The following is a 25,889-nucleotide window of genomic DNA, read 5'->3' as shown; positions in this document are numbered from 1 at the left end:
TAATTGCACCTCATTTAGGTAATGTGCCTGCGTGGGGGCGCTAGAAGCGGAAATTAGATGAACCGAGTGAAGACGGGAGGGCGAAGTGACAACAGAGAGGGGTCAGGGTTTATTTAAGGAGAGCTAGCTTTAGATCGACTGTGGTGTTGATGATTGGAAAACAATCAGGAGCTTTTACGGAGAGGAAACAGATTCAGATTTGATAAGAAGTGAATGAATGTAATGAGGTTAAGCAATTATTTTTGTGACTGTGTTAAGTGCTAAATTTGAAATAAAGTGAAATTAAGCAATTATATTCGGCTGGCAGTACCTCCCCCTAGGACTGCCAGAGGCACCCAGACCTCACGGTAGCCGTCACTGCTGTAGAATATGTAATAGGGATGCAGACGCTGAAATCAGCAGCTCAGTCTGCTTCCTGTCTAATCTGAGCTGAGGCACCACCCAGCCTAACTTCACCTGCAGGGGTTTGCTGTGTTTACTGCAGCCGTGGCCTCAGGAAGAGAAAAGTAGGCTGGAGATCAGAATAAAAAACTCATTTTCTCGACCATATTAACTACCGCTGAGTTGCCCTTGAGCAAGGCACTTAGCTCTTAAAATATATGGGAGTAAACACTGTGCTCGCTCATTATGTGTTCTCTGAGTAAATGAAGGTTAAAGTTATAGAGTTTCAAATCGTTGTCATTATGTTTGAAGTGTGCTGAGTGAAAGTGCAACAAGAGTTCAACGGTAGTCTTTCAAAGAAAATGTCGATAAACTGACGATCAGTTAATCAAAGACACGTCACGAAAGTACACTTTCACTTTTATCCATCACTCATGCAACTATTTATCTCTCTAACCTCTTCGTCTCCTGTTCCATCTTTGTCTTCCCCAGGCTGGATGATTGACGCAGACAGCAGGCCTAAGTTCAAAGAGCTGGCTGCTGAGTTCTGCAGAATGGCCCGTGACCCCCAGCGGTACCTGGTCATCCAGGTGCGTTTGCTGTCAGAGATCTCGATAATAAGGCTTTTCTGTGCAAGCATCCACTTTCTAGACAAATAAATGTGGCGAATAAAAACATGATGTTTTGAGGAAAGTCTGTGGCCGTAATAGCATCTGTTAAATGAAACTAATCCAGTAAAATTAAATTATGTCATTAGGGAGACGACCGCATGAAGCTTCCCAGCCCCAACGACAGCAAGTTCTTCCAGAGCCTTCTGGACGAAGAGGACCTGGATGACTTGATGGATGCCGAGGAGTATCTGGTGCCTCGGGGTTACAACGTGGCTCCTCCGTCGTACACGACCAGGCCTCGCGTCGACTCCAACAGAGTAAGGATACTGCTTCTCATAATACCACTCCAAGCTCCCAAGCCAGACTGCTAGCTGCACTGCAAACTGAGCTGACGGCAGCCACAGTTAGCAGCAGTTAGCAGGAACTTTGGTGATATGCTGCCCTCTATGTGTTTGGAGTATGAATTCAGGAGGCGGCCAGTTTTTACATATTGCTACTTTAAAACATTACCTCATTGATCGTCTCTGAGTCGTGTCGACAGATTTTCATTGGCAGTGGTGGTTGTTTAACAATTAGGACAACAACTCCCATGATTCCACACTAATTGCATCCCTTTGTTTTGTTTTGATTGAGAGACCCCGAGTGGCAGAAATTACATATTGCGGTTTAAATATTGTGCTTTTAGTAATTTTATAAGCTGTAGATGGGTTGAGACGGTTGATAAATGTTTAAAACAGCATTAAGCATTACATTTGTTCACCTATAATTACATTTTTTAAGATAATCATGCATCATATCTCTTCATAAAAACACTCTTAGGTCTTTTTCTCTTCCCTCTGGTCAAAAACTACTACTCTATAAGCGCTCAAGTTGGCTAAGGACTTCCAATACACTGATGATTTTCCTCTGCTAATGGCTCACCTCCATCATTTCCATCCCAGCGTTCATGGCTTAAACCTGGGCTCTTTATGCGCCTGCTCCCCAGGCCCCAGGTTTCATTACTCAGAGCTCCGTAAGCAAATAACAGACGCTCTCTTAAAATGCCGGGGCCGTTTACTAATAGACAATGAGTGCTGGCTCTGCTGTTTGCTCTGCAGCATGCACCACGTGCCGCTGGCCCACAGCTCGGCATCTTATACACCTTTACCCTCATGACCTACACATTGGTTCCCTGATGAGCACTCACGTACCCCAAAAAACACACACGCGTTAATCCATCCTTCAGGGTCCTGCTTGTTCAAGGTCAACAACCCCCATCATGAATTGAAAGACTTTTGATTATGAAGGCAGACGGGGAAAGGAATTCATTGTTAAAATCCATCAGCTGGCTGACTTTGCCACGGAAAGTTAGTTATTCAGGTTGTGCCTTCGCAGACACAGTCCAATACAGACGGTTATCTAATCTGTGCTGATTTGCTCTCACGCTCACACTTGAAAAGAGGAGCGGATAATGACTGGCTTTGAAGAAGGGATGAACAGAGAAGTTTGAAGGAGGGTGGGGAGGAGGTTGATTGCAATGGAGGGAAGACGATGGGAGTAGGTGGAGAGATATAACCCCAGGACGTTTCCTTTTTTTTTTTTTCTGTTGTGTTTTGTAGCTCCGCTTTCTGTAATTGCTGCTGTATCACAAGCAGTTGGCAAGAGCGCAGAGGAGTGGGCCCGGGTTAAATAGCCTACGGCAAGCTAACGCAGCACCACAAGAAGCCCTTTGCTTACATGTCATGTTTTGTGTTTTCTTGTGGGGTTTTTTTGTTCTTTTTGTGAGGTTCAGGTGCTAGGAATCGTAGCTTTGCCTGGCTGCCCCTTCACCGTCCCTCAAGGCTGATGACTACATTGGCACAACTTTGTTGGAGAATTTTACCTTCAACAGGCAGCTGCACGGGTTAAAAGTCTCACTTCCTTTGCCGCGGGTGGTATACAGCTGGCTTAAACTCAGACGCAAACTTTATTATTTCTGGCATCGACACCATGTGTGTCTGTTGTGGTTCAAATGAACTATTGGCATCTATACTTTTGTTTGTTAGATAATGTTGTTTCAGGTCTTTTATCGCTGAATAGCTACAAGGTGTCAAACAAAATATGCATTAAATTTCCCTGAGTGGTTCAGACCAAAGCAAATCTAACCTACCTCGACTATATTTCACTGTAAATAAGCACAGTTACCTGATAATAAATTAATGTTTTTGCTTTGATAAAGCAAGAAAAACAAGTTTAGTAAAAGTTTAACAGTGACATAATAAGTATGTTAAACTCAAACCCTAACCCCAACCCTAATAAGTATATATTTATTTTAATAAGGACACAAAAACATGCTAAGCATCTTATAATGACTAGTAAGGGCTAACATGAGCTAACGACAGGGAGCATTTTTCTCGTGTGTGTACCCAGAATCAGTTTGGCTATCGAGATGGTGGCCCAAACCCTTCAGAGAGCTCCATGGCAAGCGCCCAAGCCGGTGTGAACCAGGAAGCCACAGGCGGACCCATACCGGCCCTGGAGGACCAACGCTGTAACGGGACCCTGCATAAGAAGAGCCTGAGCCAGGCTGGGGCGGAGGACAGCGGGGGCCAGAGGTACAGCGCCGACCCAACCATCTTCCTTGGAGAGAGGGCGTCCAGAGGGGACACTGATGAGGATGGATACATGACGCCCATGAAGGACAAGAGCTCCTCAGGTATGGGAGAAAAATTTCAAATGCGTAAATGTTCAGAAATCACATTATTTTCTCACACTGTCCATTGCTGCATCATCTCTAGTCACCCTCTGTCTGAACACTCAGTCTGGGTCCTTTAAAAGTAACCCTGCCCATTTATATGCATTTCTCACCACTCTATAAAGCACAAGTAACAGAGTGTAATGGAAATAACTACACTGCAATCCTCTGTGCTGTTCCACAAAGACACGATTTAAATGTAAAACAAGTGAATCTTGCATTTACTGCAAATTATAGCCCTGCTCACCGTTTCTGTATCCTGTCATCTCTTTGCTCATTCCCAGAGTAAATGCGATCTTTTGTAGTATATTCTGCTCGTCATTTTGCCCGTTCATTTCATTTCAAAACCATTGATTAAAATTCTTGCCGAGTTTCCATCAACGGTGTATGTCAGCTACTACAGAGTCATGTTTTGCCTTTGATCATAATTCAGTCCATCAGCCCTGCTCTTGCACTAGCGTCTTTGATTTCTGAGCAGCTCGAAATATAACAAAGCCTGCAGCAAAATGCATCTGATGCAATGTCAAGGAACGGAAGAGTGGGCAAAATCAATAGGTTTCGCACCCCACTATTATAGTGCTTGGAATCAGTGAAGAGGGGTCATTTGCTGGCATTTTCACCCCCGGCAGATGGAGTTTCCGGTGCCAAAGAACTTCTGGCATTTTGCCCGTCTGGTCCTGAGTGGCTGCCATTATCGCCATTATCATCTCCGTCTCCATCTTCTCTCCTCATTAGCGAGTGATCTTTTTCAATTTCTTTTGTTTTCTCTTCTCTTAATTTAATTTTCTTGGATCTTTTGTTTGTCTGTCTTATTCTCTTATAAACCATTTGCTCTTGTTCCCGCTCCCTTTTCTGTGCTACAGAATACCTGAATCCCATTGAGGAAAACCCATTTGTCTCACGACGTAAAAACGGTGAGATCCATGCCTTGGATAACCCGGGCTACCACAGCACACCCAACAGCCAGCCGAAGGGAGAGGATGAGTACATCAACGAGCCCCTCTACCTCAACACCTTCCACAGCCCTGCCGAGCTGGGTCTGGAAGCCCTGAGGAGAAACGGTCTACCCCTCCCAAACCAGCCTCCTTCTTCCATCTCGGCCACAACTTCAGGCTCCCACCTCCCGCTCACCATCCAGACCAGCCTGCCTCACTACCCCCTCCCTACGACCCAGCCCTCTCCATCTGGCATGCCTTGCCACCACGGCCCACCGACCCACATCCTCCACGCCCATCACACCATCAAACCTGCAGGACAACCTGTCAATCCAGGTGGCCTCTCCGCCGGCCAGAGCCAAACAGGAACTACTGCCCAAGCCCAGGTGTGCCAGTCAGGCGCCCTGTCCACTTCGGCCACCATCGGGCACGGCAGCCTGCCAGCCTACCAGAGCCACGGCACCATGCACCCCGCCAGCTTGCTGAAGCATGGTGGACTGACATCAGGTAAAGTCAGCGGGAAGAAGCTGAAGGTGACCTTTGACAATCCAGAATACTGGCAGCACAGCTTGCCTCCCAAATCGTCCAACCAGGCCGTCCCTGATGGCGCCCAGGGAGGTTCCACCAACGCCAAGCTCTTCTATAAGCAGAACGGACACATACGGCCGGCGGTAGCTGAAAACCCTGAATACATGTCCGAGTTTTCTCTGAAATCTGGCACCGTCTTGCCGCCTCCACCCTACCGGCAGCGGAACACTGTGGTCTAAGTCGTTCCACTTAAACGTTCCTCAACCTGACTCTAGCCTCCAGCAACCCAGACATCCTCTCCGGTTCCACTGTTCCACACAGATCGGGGAGCGGCCACGACAAGAGCCGCCCCCCAACTCTTTCCAAATAACGTGCCATCTGCTGTAGACCGTAGCGACATCAGAAGGAGGTGGACCGAACAGACCCGAGCAGACCCAACTCAGACACCTTCACTATATCCAATCCAGTCCATTTCTGTTCTGTAGATAGAGACTGTGCTTCACGTCACTGAGTTTCAGCATACGACGGACACATGACTGTCACCCAGCAGTGGACGTACCGTGTTGTCCCAGCGAGGTAGACCAGAATGGCGACAAACAAGATGGATTCGACTTAGGGGACCGGAACTCACTGCCAGCCACTGCGGTGTCAGATTCATGAGAGGAACCAAGATGTTGTATTATTTTTTTGGGGTTTTCCAGTATAAAGGTCTGAGGATGAACAAAACTCTTCCGAGGGTTTCTGTGATAAGCAAACAGACGGAGCAAACACAGTCTGTTAGATGTCAAGATGTCTTGTGTTGTGAATGACCTTGTGGAGTGAGGCGAGACAGCAAAATACGGAGGGAAAAAGACTGAAAGGTTTAGTCAGGAGAGTGACTTCCAGTAAAAGACGGAGCACTGGAAGCCGATCAATCATATTCAATCTTTTTGCCTATAGGATTACATGTATGTTCTCAAATTTTCCATCGAATATGTGAAATTCATCTCATCTTCCTACTGTAACTGTGAAACTGTGATGGCCAAAACTACAGTGATCCCTCCTTTTCACATCTGTAGTTCAACCATGGACTTTTAAAACTTTGCCTGAAATCACGCAGGGCATATATGCTGTTTTGTTGTTTTTGCTTGACTGCAGCTGTCTACTCTGAGAAGCTGATCAAAAAACAGCTTTTTTTTCCGAGCGAAAGGGAAAAAATACACTGTAAACATTTTTATAAACACTGGTTGCGGTGCTGAGAAAGATGGATTTTTATACACTGGTGTTCCCTCTCAGATCGTGAAGCTAACGTAAATGAGTAAAGAGCGTCTCGCGATCAGAGTGGGAGGGTATTTGGGGAAATTGCTGTATCTGCCCAACAGTGTGATAAGACCATCCGTAACACAACCGAGCTCAAAGTGGTGATCATAGAGGCCGAGATTGAGTGAGAGAGCGAAAGAAAGAGAAAAAATCTACAGAGAGGGGAAGGAGAGTTCATACGAGCCGCCTAATGAAGACCTCAAGGAATGAACAAGACAGCACCAGCAGAGCACAGGAAAAACTTCGTTTGTGTGTGTGTGTGTGTTTATGTCAGCTTGAATGTGTGTGTTCACATATTAGCTAGTCAGTTTTTCCCCCACAGGGAGTATCTGTGGAAAAAGCGATGTGGTAGAAGTCGGTGTTGACGCATTCGACAGCTAAACTCGACAGCTCACCAGACTCGACGCTGGTCCGACCTCAAACAAGGCTTCCACCATATGACTGCAGTCAAGTAGAAAACACAACGTTTTTCTTTTAAAGCTCATTGTGTCGCCCGACAGCATCAAACCTCTGGGAGATTTTCATCATCTCACCTCAACTGTCTTGTTTTTCTCCGTTGGATTGGTTTAAGTCATGAACCTGAGGCTTTATGTAGAATCTGTTGAAACTGTGCCAAAATTAATACATTTTTCTTTAGAAGGAATCATTCTGGTGGCTTGGACCACTTGTTCTGCAGACCTATTCCTCTCTATGACCGCAGATTCGGGCAAGGTACTGCCCGGTATAGAAAGGAAATGGATGCAGTCTCTGTGGTTTTTCTTTCTCAACTGTGTTCCAAAGCTTTGTTTTGCCATCGCATCGGCGTTCATGCAACCGTTCTTATGTAATTTGTTCTCGATGGGTCACCCTGACTGTGAAGATTTGTTACGCTGGTGACGGATAAGCAACTTGCACAATTTTAAACCATTACATTATTTAAAGAATAACCAACAAAGACCAGGACCACATCTGCGCGGACCTAATCACAAACTACTAACCTACCAACCTCGTCTCTGAGAAGTTATGTGCATATACGACTTATATCCAACAGCAAATACATTTTGGAGAAAACCTAAGCCAACTGAGCTTATTTAATATGTTTTACGACAAAATATCCTGTCTTATGATCCAGTATCTGCTAGTATCGGCTACATAAAGAGTTTTCAACTGTTTTTGGTTTTATTTAGGCACTCGTAGCCCATAAATAAGGTTAGCGAAAGATCAGTGTTGTAAAAAACTACCCAATACAACATCAACAGAAGTATCCCAACTGAGTTATACTCCTGCGATCCCCAATTGAGCACTGATTGCCCCCTTTTGGTCTCTAGAGAAAATGTTTCAGCCCTTCCTCCTGATGCCTCTGCAGGCAAACTGCCAGTCGATGCTGCTAAAAGCGCTGGTGTTAACAGCCATTATTTCTTCCGCCAAGCCATACAAGAGCACCTGTGGGTGGGAAAACACCACAAAGCTTGCCAAACATTCGGAGATCAATGTGAGAAATTTTGTAATGATGGTTCAGCCTCAGAGGTCCTCCTGCAATATCTCACTAGAATCACATCTTAGTTCAATCGATATGAACAAAAATCATGTAGTTCGTGAACCTTGAGTGAGTTTTCCCAGTCATTAACTGTGGAACCTTAACATTATTGCTTTGTCATTGCTTTTAACAGCTTTTCATCATCCTGCGGCATAAGCAGAGCCACGTCCGAGCTGTTTTTTCGTTTATTTTCTGTATTTTTGATGTCTGTGTGTCTGTGTGTGAAAGTGTTTCGTCTAAGTAAGCTGTCTATGTTTCTCCTCCCCGTGGAGCACTTTGATCAAACTCGTGGGTAGAAAGAAAAGGATTTCCGCCCTTCGTTACTGAAATATTCAACTTGTTTATCTGGTCGTTTACCACTTCAGAAAAGCAAAATGCTTTTTAGCGGAAGTCCAAGGATGGTACCGCGGCCGGGAGTTCACGAAGGATACACACTTTTTTGGTGGTACTGACCAGCCTCATGAATGTCCTTGTGTCCAAGTTTTTTTGTTTGCCTCAAACAGTATTTATAATGCTGCTTTGATGATATCATGATTATTTGATGAAGGAGTATTTTGTAGTCCCTTTTGGAGCTCTAATTCAATGAAATAGAGACAGCATTTAATATCAATGTGAAATATTTATGGTGCGTTTGAGCTTGTTTATACAGAGCAATGGAAGCGTCTGCCAAATTTGGGTTTTCGAGAAGAAGGAGAAAAAAACAGAAAAAGGCGTGATGGTGGTGGAAAAAGAAAAACATGCATCGGTTTCCTCTCTCTTCGTTGGCCTAAATTCATACCGCAGACCCGGGCAAAATATGTGTTTGAATCAAGAATAGATTAGACTGCAACCCTGATGAGACGACCGGCCTCGCATGTTCTCCAGAACACTTCAGAGTATCCGAGACACTCAGCAAACCCTCCGCTTTCTAATTGAACCTCCTCATGAGTTCATTGCCAGAACAGGAAGAAAAATAACATTCCTGAACCTGAAGAGTTTGTAAAAGTCTTGTTTTTTGTCATCCGAAAAGGCCTCGGTGACCTTTTCTGTAGAAGCAATGATTTCTTCCCCTCTGCTCGCTATTATTCTTGCTTCAAACGTGTTTTTGCCTTGGCGTCGGCTTGTGTTACCTGCTGCTATTTGTCTCAGGCCTAAACACTCTTGCGGCTCACGGCAGTTCAAGAACACACCATGGCAACCGGTGTTTAAGAACGATTACCTTTTTTTTTTTGTTTTCTACTTTTTACCGTTTTCCTCCGAGCCAAGGTGCAGAGGCATGTAGCCATGTTGTACTGAAGTGAGTCCTCCGTTATCTCATCCTCAGCGTATAGGCGACGTTACGAGTCTAATGTATAGTACAATATCACCTTGCATGGTTCCCAAAGTGAGTGTTTTTTCTGCCCTCCACCTTTGTATCTCTCCACTGATGAACAATATAGCGAGGGGAAGACATAACCAGATTTTTTAACCCGAATTCAGTAGCACAAAATGGAAATCCTTATTTCTGGAATCTTTCATGGGGTTTGTTTTTCGTTTACGGCGCCCTATATGGTTAATTTTTCAAGGAAAAAGACTTGAATCGATGAGATTTTCCACTATCGTGTCAATCACTGTACATTATTTAAACACGTTTCGTCATTCTCCGCCAGCGATTATTAAGTTGTCCGCGACCTCAATTGCACAAATCATCGCTTTACCATTTTGTGTTTTAAATTATCAGATCAGTATAAATGTACAGAATCTTTGGGGTTTCCTCCAAAAACTTATCTAACAAACACTTCAGCAACAAATGTGAATAGTATTTTTATAAAAAGCACTGAAACGGCCGACGTGGTGAATTTGTAAATAAGGGAGGCGATGCTTTGAATTTATATGGTCTTCTCTCCTACTGCTGTTTTCTCCTGCTTATATCGACTTGTACAAAAAAGAGCCGTACATATTTGCTTTATGTAAGTGTACCTTTTTGGACTAATGGGAGTTTGATTTTAAAAAAGTGCTTGTTGACCCCTCTCTCATGTGAAAAACTCTGTTCAGTGGCCCCCTTTTTTTCCTCCAGAGCTTCGTGGCTGTCCTCATGTAACGTTTCAGTTTAGGTGAACACTGTAAAAAGTGGTGATGTTGGGAGGGGGGTATATCTCTGTTTCACTTCCCCATGTCTGCCACATTTCATTTGTCACTCAGTAATGAGAAGACCCCTCCACAACAGCAAGCGAACAATACCTTCGTTATCTCCCCTTCTTTCCGATTCTCATAAAAACTGAAACCAGTGCTGCCAACCGACCCAGATAACCTGGACTTCAGCGTTACCTTCTCTGCGTACTTTCTACTGGAAATATTACTGAGCCAAGTCTGACCTCCTCTTCTTCTTCTTCCTCTTCCTCCCTGAAAGGCAGAGCACAGCCTTCGACCTGTTGTTACGTTGGTTTCTGATTTGTTTTGCATGCTTTTAGAGGAGACATAGTGGAGAGAAGGCGTCCCCCGATATAACTCCTCCTCGCCTACGTTAGCTTCCCATACCTCCGCCCCAGTGTCCCCTGTTATTTGAAACCATACCCAAAGCTTTATATCATAGAAATACCGTTCCTCATGTTTGTTACATGAATCTGTCAAAAGTATATTTTTAATTTAATATAAATAAAGATTGATTCAGTATATGTTGCTGTGGTTTTGGTGGTGATTTTGTGCCTCTTGTTTGTTGTCTTACATCTAAAAAATGTTAACGTAACTGTGGTAGCTGCAGTAATAAAGCATATATTGACATACACTATACTGACAAATACAATGTCATATATTGAAAATTAATGTAAATATATGTAGGGAGTCCACATATTTGGTAATAAATGCCAAAATACTGTCATTCTGCTCAAAGACCGTATTATAAAAACAAGGAATATACATTTGTAATACTGATTGTGTTTAAAAATCTATTATTTACAATATATTTTGCATATATTACAAGATAAAACATTTTATTATTTAAAAATATGTGGTAATTTTCTTTACAATACATGAAAATTACACAAATTTCAAACATAAGCTTGTGTCAGTTCTTAATATTGGTGTTATATTTAATTACTAAGTAAAAATATTGACTTAACACTTAAATTGACACAAATAATGACAAAAACCAACAACGTAAATATATTAAGTCCAAATATGTGACGAGTAACGCAACCATCCCTTACGACAATGAGCATGTATTGACATGTACTGAAAAAATTGTGTAATACAGTAAATTAAAAATCTATTTTAATATGAACGTATTGTCATTTTTGCTTCAATATATCACAAAATATAATGAATATACAGTTTGATAATGCATTATATATTTATTTATATATTAATATATATTTTGCAGATATTTGCAGATAATATATTTTTGGAAATGTTCTTTATAAAGGTATATTTTGTTTAAGAACGGGCTGAATATGTAGTTACGTAGTTAAAATGTTGTCATAATGCTGTTTAAATGACACAAATAAAGTGGAAAAAAACACATATTTCTGTTGCATCAGGGATGTTTGCAAGTAGGAAAGTTCTGCATGTTCTTGAGAAAATTATTCTCAAAGTAATTTTTGAGAAGGCTTATATTTGATATATAGCAAGAACCTGCAAATAAACTGAACTTGTTACCCTTTAAAGATGAAAATCAGCAACATCCGGGCTTCCACAGGGATTCTGTACCTTGCTCAAAGACACCTCAGCAGGGAAGCTCAGGATTCCTAGGCCCAGATCCCCCTCTGCTCGACACGCCACCCTGCCGCCTGTAAATAGAGCAGAAAATGAAAGCAGCCCCCTGTTCGGTTGCTCTAACAGCTTTAATAATAAAAATTTAACAGATGGTGTCTTTAATTAAGGCGAGGACGCTCTGGAGTTGCAGCGTGCCTACTTTGACCCGACTTCTTAAGATCAACATTACAGAAGTTGCACTGGAGGGCGAGAAATCTGCAGCGCACCAACACTTTCATGCTAAAAAGGACTCGCAGATGAAGACCAGCTGCATCAAAAAAGGTCCGCAGTGTTCTCCGAGCGCCCTTCCTACCCAAAAAGCTCTCCCTCGAACAGGCTAATGTGTGGATATAACATTTTGCTCTCGTTTTTCTCTCGCTCCCGTGCTGCGCTTAATCTCCTGTTTACCCCGACTGTTGGTTATGTAAACTGGCATAGGCAACATCGTTTGCTATGCAGCGCTCTCCCTCCGTTGCAGCTGCGTTTCCCAGGCTTTTTCATTTCAATCATAAATAATACAAAACCGTCCAATGGCAGAATATGAGCTTTCTGAAGTCGCTGCTATTAATACTAATAAGGACGATGGGGTGCTTTAAGTAAACACTGTTTATGAACAGAAACCCCCGATTCCTTTCTCTTCCTTCTCCCTCTTTTCTGTCTATTAGCTCCCTCTGAGCACTGAGACTCAATTAGTAAGCACATCTAGTCCCACTATAGTCATTTACAGAGGGGGGCCTCCTGCTGCAGAGTAACGCTATTTGAACTATTTCCAGTTATATTCACATACAGCTACTTGTTCAAAAAATCTATATTAGGTCTGCCCGCTTGAATCACTGTCAAAAAAATTATGCTTCCCATTTGCTACGGAAAGGAAAATTTAATTGATACTCACTCACTCCCTTCCTAATGTTGAACTCACATAATAGACAGATTATCTTGAACATTAAGCACTCTTCCCGACAGGACTTTGCACATTATCACCCTCGCCAGACAGCAAAGGGGGGGGAGGTCATTGTTAATTTGGCAACCGCTGTATAACCATTTGTCAATGTGTTACAAGTCTCCTTTATAGCTGATCTTCCAGTGAAGCCTGCTATCGCCGCCAGGAGACGGGGGATGGGCTCCATCCCGGAGGCCTGTAGCAATTATACTTACAGCTGCCCTGTACACCTGTGACATAGCTCGGTGATGACAGCTCATCGCCCGGCAGACCGCCGCTGTTTAATTGCGGCGTGTCACCTTGACGGGGTTGTTTTACCCACACAACCCTCTGCAACCGAGGACTGTTCGAGATTCGTCTTTTATGTGGTATTTTTTGTTTGCAAGTTATTCTCGCTTCTGGGAAATAGAATTTAAACCGTGAGACCGATATAGTTTGTTGATGTATAAAGTGACATTCTTCAAGGGTGTGCTAGGGAAACTACCTGAAAATGAGGAATTGCTCCACCTAAATTGTTATTGGAAACTAAACAATACAGTTTCGTATCAGTGAGCTAATATATCTGCCTGAGCGTACTCTGGCTGCATACTTTGAGTATAAACACAAGAATACAAATATGTAGGCCTGAAAATTTAAACAAAGCAGATTCAGCCTTCAGTGAACAACATAAATATCTGCCATCTGTAGTCGCTACACTGGTAAACCTGCCTATTCTAGCACAGTAGCGTGTAACATCCTGATCAAAAGTTCGCTTTAACTGCCAGAATAAATGATCGTGTGATGTTTTCCATTAATTTAATGGTGTAAAAGTAAAGTGTAACTTCTTACCTTTCCAACTGAGTATCGTTTTAACCATTTACTTCAGCTATGTCGGCAGAAAGGTGCCATCACCGGTGATTTAGCAGCGCGTAAAGGCTCGTCCCTGAGGCGGACACAGTTACCTCCACTGAGCGCTGCTGTTTTGTGGGGGATATTGTGTTGTTCTTCAGTCGGACCAAGAAAACAGACATCAGGAACTGCCTTTCTGTCCCCCTGTGAAAATACAGACACAAGTTTAAGGGAAAATAGCATCGCCCAGCACAACTTCAGCATTTTTATTGCTTTCTCTATATTGTATAGTAGCCTAATGTGTGGAAACGTGAAATATGAATTGTGTAGATTCTTAAACATGTATTAAATTATATATATGGTTACACTTTGGTGCCAAGTGCCAAAAACAATCCCCACAAAAAGACCAGACAACACGTTATCCAGACTTTGTCAAAGCATCGTTGATTTTGGACATTAGCAATCCTTCATTTCTAGCCGGCAACCATTGATTTTGTCAGCTGTAGCTACGTGTCTGCTGCAGCCAAGCTAACATTAGCATCGTGAGTAAAATTACAACAACTTAAAAAAAAACCCTAAGGGCTAATTTGTTAGCCAGATACATGATATCATGCTAAAACACTGAGGCTAAACTCAGGCTGCATGTTCCAGGCAGGAAGTTAGCATCTTTAGCCATTTATGATCCATGTAGACAATATGGGAACATAGAAACAACATTTTTGTGTTGAGCTCGTAAGTCTTTTATATGTGCAATCCGGAAAATCCAAGATCACACTTGATTCAAACAACACCGACTGGCTGGTTAGCTAACTTGGACAAGTAAGGCAAACATTGGATTAGCCTAATGCGTTATTGTTTTCCATTTTCAAATAGTATGATGAGGAAAAGGTTTTCGATTGAGGACTAAACAATGTGTTCAGTGGACTTTCTTCTATCTCTGATACCAAGTTTGTCTGGGTTGCTGGAGTGTAAACGTTCCCAAAGGAAAAGAAGAGGAATGAGCCGCTAATGTTAGCCTTGACTCTAATCTAGGTGCATCCAGGTTTCCAACGAAGGGTGAAAACACTACAAAGTGGATGTGCAAGAAGTTAAAAAGGCTTTTTTAATATAATCAGTAACCAAACAAAATCATGTAGTCAGAAAAACCCCTCGCCTTTGGACAATTGCAGGTCCAACTGAGAGGTCAATTAGCTATTCATTTATTCACTTTTGTTAGCTCGGAAGTCAGAAGTTGTTTTATGATTTTCATTTCTATTTCATTTCCACACCAATAGAATGAAAATCCTCTTTCAAACCTCTCAAGTGTGTCTGATCCGAGCTGCAACAGCGAGGCAGACAGTGTTATAAAGTGTTTATCTGTTCCTGTATTAATCTGCCGCTTAACGCTCTTCATCACGTCAACGCTAATTCGACATCATTACTCCGACGTGTTATATTGCTCCTTTTAACGTCAGATGGTGTATTTACATTCTAATAACATGGAAAATACCCCCGTTGTTGCGTAATGTGCAATTACGTTTGGGAATGTGCCCATTATGCTGCTTCCATAATGTGTTTAAAGATATGAAGCATACATCACACTTATCTCCCACCGTGAGGCCATATCTCCCCTGTCGTGTCATGACTGCACACGATTACGCGCAAGCACACGAGTGATGTTTACTGAGATCCAGAGGAGAATAAAAGAAGCAGGTTTTCCATCCGACATCAGGAGCAAAGTACGTCTAAGAAACAGATTTTAACTGCAATTTAAGACATGGTGAATAATTTCCAAGATCATAAAAGTCTCAACGGAGCTGTAAAAATATTGACAGCTCGCGGTGGTTTTTGGATTTTAATCTTTTCCGCCTCCATTTAACCCGAGACTGGTCAGAGCCGCGGTGATTTCAGAGGACTTTTTATGGCTTAAATAAGAAGTCTAGGTAATCTGTAAGTCATTAGTATTCATAAAAGATACAGATACAGTAACTGGACTTTCTTGTATGGAGGGCCAAAACTGCCAAAATCCAAAATAAATATATAAATAAATGAACTGAACACACTAAATATACTATTATTATTATTATTTATGCATTTCTGTTTTAATTTGCCTCTATAATTAATTACCTCTGGATAGTTTATTTCCTTAATTTCGTTTTGCACTTCTCTTTGAAGGGAGGGGTAAAGATAGACCACTGCTGGCACAATATAGAAATAACTACAGAAATAATCTGTTTTAAATTGTTGTTTATTAGTTATGAATACTAACTGATAAACGCCTAATACGGAAAATTAAATGGGAAGGTAAATAAATAAGGGAATTAATACAAATTCAATTAATACAGTGGAAAATTAAAACAAATATCAATTTATGCCACATTTTATTAATTCATTTATTGAATCATTTCAATCATTTTTTAAATATTTTTTTTGTCAGTTTTGGTCCATAATTTTTGTGCTTTATCATTTGAAAAAGATTTTTTCTTACTACACCTTTTACTCGATTGTTTTTATTCAGATGAATCTGATACTATGCAAAACAAAAGGCTCATTATCGGCTCAACTGCAACCAAACAATTAAAATCTTAAACTCACAACTTTTTAAATCTGTGAAACGTTGATAAAAGATGCCCATTTGTTGTAAGAGCACACATTTTCTCAACACTTTTGTGGATGTAAGATCAGCGTTTTTCCACTAGCTTGAGTCAACACCTGTGGGATAAACCATCTCCATGCCTGAGGCTCAAACTAAAAGTCTGGAGGGAAAGACAGAACCGAGGAGTCGTATCTGCAGCCGGCCGATGAAGACACTCGGTCCAGACTGTAGCTGCAGATTACCATGAAGACGAGGCGGAGGGAGGAAAATGAGACGAGAAGACAACTTCCCGTGAGGCAACTTTTCCACCCAACATAGTAATCAGGAGGCAGCAGAGTAAGAAAACAAGAGAGGGAAATAGAGAGAACAGGCCAAATCGAGGTAAAGGTTGGGCACAACAGCCTGAGGCACTCTGTCGAGGGCAGCTGCACAAAATCACCTCTGAGAGGGAGAAACAAGGAGCAGGAGAGACAGAAAGTGGATGGTAGCTTAAGCTATCGACTTAATATGTCGTAACAATACTGCCAGATCCTCGAGGTTTTTTAAAAAAGTTCTGTACGACACATAAGAAACGCTTCCATCAATGTAAAAACCAAACTATGTGTCTACACCTCATTCTGTGCGAGATTACACCAGCAGCCGTTTGGCAGCAGTCTTTATGCTGAGTCACGCCACAAGCTGTTTACTGAGAGGATCCACGAGGCTGACATGACATGAATGCATAAATATGTTCTGGTCTTTAGGATTGAGATCTGCACTGTGAGCCGTATGGTTGTCTTACAATCTTTAAACGACTGCAGAGCTTTGATAGTTTGGTCAGATTTTCTCCGGCAGTCGTAGATAATATCAAGCTCATTTTGTAAAGAAGCAGCTTAATAAAGTTAAACTCAACTGAAAATTAAAGTATTCATATTTCAAATGATTAATGATTAATAAAATAAAATTTGTAATAAGATTTTCTACATTTTAATTTTAATTATGTCCTGATTTTAGCTAAATTCGAAAGTGTTTTAACGGTCTTTTCTCACGGTCATCTCAAGAATGATACGATGCACCCAACCATGAAAATGGCTTAGTATGAAGTATAAAAGAAGAAAAACCACTCCTCACCTTGTAGTTTTGGGCCTAAAACAAGCAAATTAGCTCTTGTTTTTCCGAAAGAGCTGCATCACGCACACTTATGAAAAACAATAATTCAGTTTAAATGATTCTGTTTTAATAATCGGCCTCCCTGGACTCCCATACGCCATCATATCTCATTTCTTGATGCTGCCTCTCTCACAAACAAACTCTTCCAGGTAAACATGCACCTGTCCGTCCACCCACGCACACACACTCCCCCGCACAAACACACATCCGCCTCCACAGCTACGCGGCTGGCGAGTGCTCTTTTTTTGTGTGGCTTACTGAAGGTTTTCACTGAGAGATATCCGACTTTTCTCTCTTTCTTCCTGCGCTGACCCCCTTTGCAACACACACACACACACACGCACACATGCACCCACACACCTACACACAAACACACACACAGACTGGCCTGAGGACAGAGATGGAGAGCTCTAATTTCCACAGGGCCCGCAAAGTCTCTCCATCCCTCTAAACTCAATCTCCTCTCTTTTCTCTCCTCGCACTAAAAGTACACACACTTGCAGAATTACCACGTAGACTCGCACACACACACACACACACACATTTTCAAACATGTGCACTCGTGAAAAGCCTGGAAGGAATCTCTTTACTTATCTTAACTCACAACTTTCATATTATTTTACTAAATTTACCTCTTTAAAGCACCACACGCAAAAAATTCCTCAAATCACCCAGACAGGAGGTGGGAGAATGATGAGATTTAATGCTGGTTAAACCACGTAATACTCCTTTATCGCGCTCTGCTGGGCTCTGGTAGGGTTTGTAAGCAATCCATTTTGCGCACGTGTCAGCAGTGAAGGGTTGAAACTGGGTTGTGAGGGAACCAAAACTAACCACATTGTCCCTGGTCTGATTCCTCGCCACAGCTAACGCACATCCATCAGTCACTTCCTGTCCGCCGGACCCTTACCTACCCGCTCACTCCATCACACGTCGCTGTGGATAACAGCATCAGCTAAATCCCGAACATGTACGGAGGCCCGGAGACGTCCAGATGGTCCACAGCAGCTCTGTAATTTGTCAAAGAAAATGATGCTGAACGGTGTGAAGAACATGAGCAAATACAGACAGAGTGCGTTTCTGCTCTTTACTTGATGTGAAAATGCTGTTAAATGATTACCATAAAAAATAATTAAGCCAACAATTAATTCATCTTAATACAGTTATTGTGCGTACAGCCTGTTTAGTTGTTTGAGAAATGTCTGTGTTGCCAAGAGTTAGATAAGATGATTCAAACCACTCTCACATGTGTATGGCTAAGCATGAAGCTAGACCCAGCAGGTGGTTATCTTACCTTAGCTTAGTTTAGTTTAGATTAGCCTAATTTAGCTTAGCGCATAGACTGGAAGCGACGGAAACAGCCTGCCTGGCACTGTCAGCTTTCTAAAACTGTACCTAATAAACAAACAAGTTATAGCCACTATTATATATAAACTACGGCACCCTCTAGTGGTACATGGAGGAATCCCAGAAATATTTTTGGAGAATTACGAGCTAATCTCAAACTTCGATGGCAAGATAATAAGCGCAGGTAAAATAAAAGGTACAAAACCAAGACAAACTTGACAATAGGAGAATATTGTTATGTTGAAAAGTTAAGGAGATACAACTCTACAACAGTCATAATGGAGGTACTTGGTCACCTAATAGGCTATTTTCAAGGTGGTATACAGTGTAAAAAGAAACGCTTAGTTATAGTTTGTTAACTAGTGAGCTTGCTTATGCTGATAGGCGGTTTTAATAAGCTTTGAACAGAGCTAATTCCACCTTTTTCTATTCTTTGTGCCAAGCTAAGCTAACCTCCAGCTAGGTATAGCTTCTAATTTAGCACGCGGACATTAGAAACGTATGTGTTGAAGGCCTTACTTCTGTCTCCACCTGCTGTGTCTTGTTGTTCCCCGACGTCACAGGTCACAGTCTTGATCAGAGCTGCTGTAAATCGCCTCCTTACTGCATCCCCTTGTTTGTACCTATAAAAAAGTGCTAAATATAGTGACAAACTTGTACATTTTGGTGCTATAGTCCTTAATAACATTGAACCATTGACTGTATGAAGAAATGGACGACACAACAGCTCCCCAAAAGTGAAGTCAAAATATCTATATTGCCCCCTGGTGGCAGGTTGTAGTATAGGTCATAAACCCTGCCTCCTTCATGTAAGCACATGGGACATTGGCAAAACTACAGTAAAAAACCTTCAATCAATTTTTCCCAGAGATGGTTTCAGTTCTCTTAAGTCGGTTTCAGGACATGGCTCCAAATAACTTCGCCAACACAAAATGGCAGCACTTGTATCCAGGGTATTTTGGCTTACTTTTTGTACGGTGGCAGGAAGTGGAAACCATCTTTATGTCAATACATTGACCATGTCTGTCCTTTCAGCTCGTCAAACTGGCAAAACTTCATCCCTGAACATTCTTACTTCTTGAACAGAACCTGCGGCTGATTCTGACTCTCTATAAGGCCACTGTTATCCGTCGAATTTCTGAAGTGGACTTCTATCTCCATTTGGCTAACTGAGACCTCTGCCTACATTTTCCACCCCATCGAGCAGGCAGCGAAACACTTTTAAGAAGCGAAAGAGACACCTCAGATGTTACTGACACAGAAAGACGCAGAAAAAGTCCTCTTTGGTGTCTCGCCCTTTGACTCTGAGCGCTTTGATGCGGCCGAACGGAGCAAAGGGGGCGCCCTCCCCGCCGCCGCCGCTGCCTCGCTGCATCCGCTTTCATCTGAGAGTGATGTTTGCCTGTGGAGGGAATGTGAGAAAAGGCACTGTTAGCTATAGTTACTTTTATGTCCTGAAAAGCTGTGTTTTAATTAATGAAACCACTGGAGGCTGGGACGGGGTACTGCTGTGATGACTCAAGATGAGCGTGTGCTCTTTTTTCATCCTTTTTCCTTTTTATGTGTGGATTTACTCTTGAAGCTTAAGAAAAAATGGCGTCTTATAGGTCTGGTGTGTGCGCGCTTGTGGCTTTGCAAATGTGTCAGTGTGTTTGTCCTAGCGGCTCCTGCAGTGACTGAGTGTCTCTAATTGAGTGTGCTGCTCGCTCAGACAGGAGGTCTCAGACAGTGTTGACATTCAGGCAGTGGAAGGCCACCATTGGGGATGACAGCTGATCATTCTTCCAGCCAGCACCCTAATTACGGCGAGATGGAGAGAGCGGAGAGAGGAGGCATAAACAGAGAGCGAGAGAGAGAAGGCTTTTTAAACAACAAACAGGTTCCGGTTTCCTCCTGTCCCGCTGTTTCGTCCATTCATAATAAGTGCCCCCCCTCCTCCGGGGTAGAAAAGCACCCTGCTGCCTTCCTGCTCTCTGACTGAGCTCCTGTGACCACACCGCCTCCACCAACTCCCTCAACCTGGCATCTTTTTCGCACCACTTTCCCAATTATACCAAAGCTCCTGAGTGTGATTTCATTGTCGCCGGAAAGCTATCTCCTTCTTCCCGTCTCTCTCCGGGACAACACACATGTTGAGAGACGTGCACGCACACACTCTTTGATGTATGGAGTCAATCAGACTTCATTGGACAGTGTTGTGATAGCCTCAGGATATTAGCAAGCTTGGCCCGCCGCTCGCCCAGATGATAAACTCTTTATGTGTCCACAGGCTTTTGTGGAGCAATAACAGCATCTCTGGCCTTTCTCACCCGCCGCCATCCATTTCAGTACAACTCAAAATGTGAGTGGTGTAGCAGACGCCGCTCGGAGCGCCATCCGAGGCTTCCCGGGGAATGTTGATGAACAGGCGAGGAGGCTGCACAGGATCAGGTGAACGACTCACATTTTTACATTTCTTATTCAGCAGAAGCCGCCTAAACACATCTTTATCCTGACCCTACTAAACCTTTGATTGTTTAACCCAAACATGCACTCATGTCTAAGGCCTTTTCTACCAGAGGAACATAACAACCCCTGATAACAGGTTGTGCTCGTTACCTCGTCTGTTTGTTTGTTTGTTTGTTTGTTTGTTTGTTTGTTTGTGTGTTTGTTGCTTTATTGATTATTGGTTGGTTGGTTGTTGCTTTACTGGTTGGTTTGCCGTTTTTTTTTTGGTTGGTTGGTTTATTTGTTGGTTGGTTGGTTGGTTGGTTGGTTGCTGGTTGGTTGGTTGGTTAATCAGTTTTTTGGATGGTTGGTTTATTGGTTGGTTGATTTATTGGCCAGTTGGTCATTGTTTTGGTTGGTTGGTTGGTTGGTTGGTTAGTTGGATCGGTCTTGGTGCAGAATAGACCTCCTTAACCCCATTAACAATTTTCATAATGTCTCAGGCAATAATGTATGATGGAAAGGCATTTCTTCATCAGAGGTCATAAAACCTAGATATGTTGGGTTTAAGTTTTGTTTCTCCGTGCATCTCCCATAGACTTCAATACACCTGCTGTCACCACAGTCTGGCACCAAAGCAAGATACTGTAAAGTGATGCCCCTCCTTCTTTAGGTTCCTTGTCACGACCCAGGAAACTCACAAACTGTCCCTCCTGTTGAGAATGAACACATCGCCTACTGGTTGTAGTTACTCGTTACTTTACAGTTTATAATGAATACTTGAGACACATGATGAGCTTATGAAATATAATTTATTGTTATCGATTAATCTGCCCATCAGTGTGGAAAACAGCTTTCTGCATTGAGTACTTTTACTTGTGACACTTCTCTCATGATACTTAGGTAAGAACTACTTGTTACAGTTGTTTTTTTACAGTGTAGCAGTGGCGCTTTTATTGAAGCTAAAGGTCTGGATACTAATAAAAAAGAGGATGACAGTGACAAATGGGGATGGATTCCTTAAACTAAGCATCAAAAGTTCACTTATACTTGATCTTCTTCACATGGTTATGGATAGATCACACATCTGTTGCACTTGCAAGCACGCTCAAACACACACACCCACAAAAGCATGTTTAAATTAAAAAGACGTCGAGCACACACACACTCACACTCACACACACATGCCACGCATCTGCAGGACTCCACTTGAGATTCATAAGCATTTAATGAGTGTCTCGTGGGTGGCAGCGTGCCTGACCTTGCTCACACCCCTCTCTTATTGTCACACACCGCACAGGACGCTGCTGACTGCGGCGTGACAGCGAGGTGACAACTCTGTTTGCGTGTGTGTGCGCCTGATCACACATCTCACACGCACATACATTATGCACGTAGGGAGCGGGTCGTTTGAGATGTTCGTGTGTCCGTATTCGTCTATACATATGTGTGTGTTTATGTGCGCATGTGTGATTGTTCAACATGGTTGTCAAGTGCTTGAGCGGGCCAATCTCTCATCTGCCATCCGCTCAGATCAACTGACGTGCAGCCAAAGCAAACCGACATAAAGACAGAGCGGAAGGCATCACTATGCAGCGCAGCGGTGCAGTTTGTCCTGACCCTGTCTGGGGCCCTCTCCTCTCCGCTGATTCTAATGAGCTCCCGCGGGATTAGACTTAGGCGGCCAGCGTCCCAATGAGGCGCGGGGGGGGGGGGGGGGGGGGGGGGGGTGGTGGAGGAGGAGGTGGGGAGGGGTGGGGGATATCAATACACCCACACAAACACACGCACAAACAGTGGATTCACCTCGGCATGCAGACGCTAACTTGTTTGAGCAGGAAGGTGCTGCGTGGTACTGTATCCACTGTAGCTGAGGAAAGTGATTTTTACAGCACAGTTAGACGAGACGTTTTTCTAACATGAAACTTCAGGCTGGATCACAGAAAAACTAAAAGCTTTACCATTAGCTTCCTTGTAGCAGTAGATTTAAGTCATACTGTGATGTTTTCTAACAGATATGGAGCAACAGGATTCATTTTGAGTAGCGTCTTTGCCACCAGGGATATGTTCACTCTGCTTGTTGCTCAGTTTTTGGTCTGCACCAACTCCTAAAGAAAATATCTGGCTCAATAGCTTCTGTCGCCAACTTTGTCTGCTATTTGTTGCTAGGCTAGTGGTGCACGGTGGGTTTTTACTGCGTTGTCATCGAAACCAGCTGCATCCTATGCATGAAAAGTATAAAAATAGTGAAGTTGCGGGACGGAAAAGCAAAACAATGAGCTGAAAGGTGCTAAAACCACTGACTGTACATAATATGGATGAGGCACAGGTTGCACGATGGGATGGGAACACGCCAATTCAAATTTTTTCCTCAACGAATCAAAAGTTCACTCTAAATGTGTTTGACAGTTTGATGGAAAAACAACTATTGAGTTTGACAAATTTGCTGTCATGATATAATGTTTGGAATCAACCTCTCGTGTCCTTGCACCCCAATAAATGGCTGATAAACAACCTAAAATAATGATGTTTTGATGGTTGTCACTTCAGGTTTGCATTTTTCATGATGGACAGCGAAGCAAAGTAAAGCTCTGACCCCGTGTGGTTTCGATATTTTACTTTTTTGAGGGTGAAAATGCAATTGTGGACATTTTTCCAGGACAAGTGTGTGTTTTCATTTTTACTTTTTTATATGCTGTGCATGCTTAGAGCACTGTGATGTGATTTAAAAAGCAACATTGGGTATCAACATCCAAAATTTTCTTTTATTCTGACTGGTTATCCAATACCACTGTAAACCAGTCTTATTTTTTCTAGCTGTACTGCAATTGCAGCAATTTTTGGATATAGCGATAAGCTAATTAATTCACCGTATGTCTGTGCAGTTGCATGAAACTTGTAAACCTACACAATCCCTTCAGCAGGAGGTGAACTGAGGTGAAACAGGTGTTGGAGTAGAACATTTTACCTTGGATTGCCTTGGATGTTGTGCTTAATTAGAGCCAAAAAACAAGAAATATATTCGATTTCATCCCTTCAGAAAGTCACAAGCAAGAAAAAAAGTTTGTGCTGAAGTTCACAACTCTCTGGAGTTTAACTGCCATCAAATTAGTCTCCTCTGAACTCAGAGCCATATCAGCTACAAACACCTATCCACCGCTCTGTTTTTAAAGTCATGTTCTGTCTTCTTGTGACACAAAACCCTTATTTGCCTGCAATTTCCCTCATTGGTATCAAAGGTTAAATGCTAAGAGGGCTGATCAGGTATTGTCTGTGCTAGACAAGCTCATTAATGTGTCACAATTCATTATCAGAGCCTTGTCCTCACCTTGTCAGGTGGCTAATGGGAATATCAATCATAGGCTTCCCCATCACGACCCTTCTCACATCTTTGCGGCGCATCTCGCCTCTGTTGACTCCTCATCCCGAAATACCACCAGGCCCAAACAGATCTGTCTGGAACAAATGTCAAACACAATTCGGCTCAGGAGTAAACACCCGCAAACATGGCTGACATACAGAGTGCCACTCTTCTTACTTTCCACATAGCCGAGGTGCCGCCGCCGCTGCTGTTTTACAGATGTTTTCCAGCTGTCGTATTCAGACTCGTTTGTTTATTGTGACAAGGTGATAAGCCTTTGTGGACAAAGGAAAATTATGGGCTTTTATTGATGCCTGTAGGCGAGACTGAGTGCTTGCAGCAACAAAGGTGGGAAGAATGCGTAAGTGGGAAACATCAGTATGCAAATACAATAAAACTGAGCAGTGTAAAGAATAAGATTAGCTCAGACAAGACCGAACAAGTTAAGATAAAAAAAAAACAAGGTGCACAAGAGGCAGAAAACAGGAGTGGGTAGAAACAGGATGCAGGTAAAGAGAAAAACATGTAGTAACAGCAAAGAATCAGAACTAGAGAGGATCACTATGTGCAGTGTGCTGTACACTGTAAAAAACAAAACATTGAAAAGGCTATAAATTAAATAAAATAACAATGTTTCATACCTGCATGATGGCTTAAGTATAAATAAAATGAATATGTATAATATATATCAATGTTATTTTGCATTTGATTTTAATTTTAACATAATTTTCAATATTATTCGATTTAGAATTTAATTGAATGTTCAATGTTTGAATAAAACGTTCAACATAATTTTTTTTAAATAAAAAAATCTTAAATTAGTTTAACTTGTTATTATGTCATGTTATTTATAATCAACTATAGTCAAGTGTATTTTTAATATCTTGTTTAATTTGATTTTTAAATTCAGTTTCCCTTTGAAAGTTAATTTAATTAAGTTTCAAATAATCTTTTTAAATTTTAAATTTATCAAATTTATAATCACATTTTCTTTTTTTTATTGAAACAACAGACAATAGAGAATAACGATGAGATCACTTCCTATCCATGTCCTCGAACACAAAACAACAACAAAGAATAAAATACTATTTAATATTGTTCCTCGGCAGATGAAGTAGATCCCCATCAAAAGATCTTCATGTGTTCAGTTTATTCCTATTGGCCCTGAACACCACACAGGTGTTGATAATGGGGGTTGCAACAGGTGCAGCAAAACAGATGTTAACCAAACTTCATTTGAAAAACATTTTTTAAGCTAGATATAGTATATTTTAACTGTTTAGCCTGTTCTGGGGTCCTTATCATAAATCTTTCTCTCCACAAACTTCTGTCTTGTGTCATGTCGTGTTGACGTCGCTCGACTCTGTAGCAGGAATCAGACTGAAGCTTAACATTTGTGTTTTTGTGAGTGAGATTCAGGCTGAGCCAAAAAATTAGCGCTTTTGACACCTCTCCCTGAGACTGTCTGAGTGAACACATTCATTAAGAAATTAAAGGTGTCAAAGACCTTGTATAAACAGTTTAATTGGCTCCTGAGTCCTTTAAACAGACATAATAAAGCATAAAAGGTA

General features: G+C 42.2%; 1 protein-coding gene across 1 annotated transcript in view; it reads left to right on the top strand.

Annotated features, from left to right (window-relative positions):
* The window catches only part of LOC140992385 (receptor tyrosine-protein kinase erbB-4-like), a 295,571-nt gene extending 284,955 nt beyond the window's left edge, over nt 1-10,616 (top strand). The window contains exons 24-27 of the mRNA XM_073462698.1: nt 874-971; nt 1,139-1,309; nt 3,381-3,666; nt 4,569-10,616. Of these exons, the coding sequence (XP_073318799.1) occupies nt 874-971; nt 1,139-1,309; nt 3,381-3,666; nt 4,569-5,407 (1,394 nt within the window). The 3' untranslated portion in view covers nt 5,408-10,616. The remainder of the gene's footprint in view (nt 1-873; nt 972-1,138; nt 1,310-3,380; nt 3,667-4,568) is intronic.
* Nucleotides 10,617-25,889: the final 15,273 nt, after the last annotated feature.

The sequence above is a fragment of the Pagrus major genome, chromosome 24, assembly GCF_040436345.1.
Source record: "Pagrus major chromosome 24, Pma_NU_1.0".
NCBI lineage: Eukaryota > Metazoa > Chordata > Actinopteri > Spariformes > Sparidae > Pagrus > Pagrus major.
Note: the sequence above shows the minus strand (reverse complement) of the source record. Positions and strands in the feature narration are given on the sequence as shown.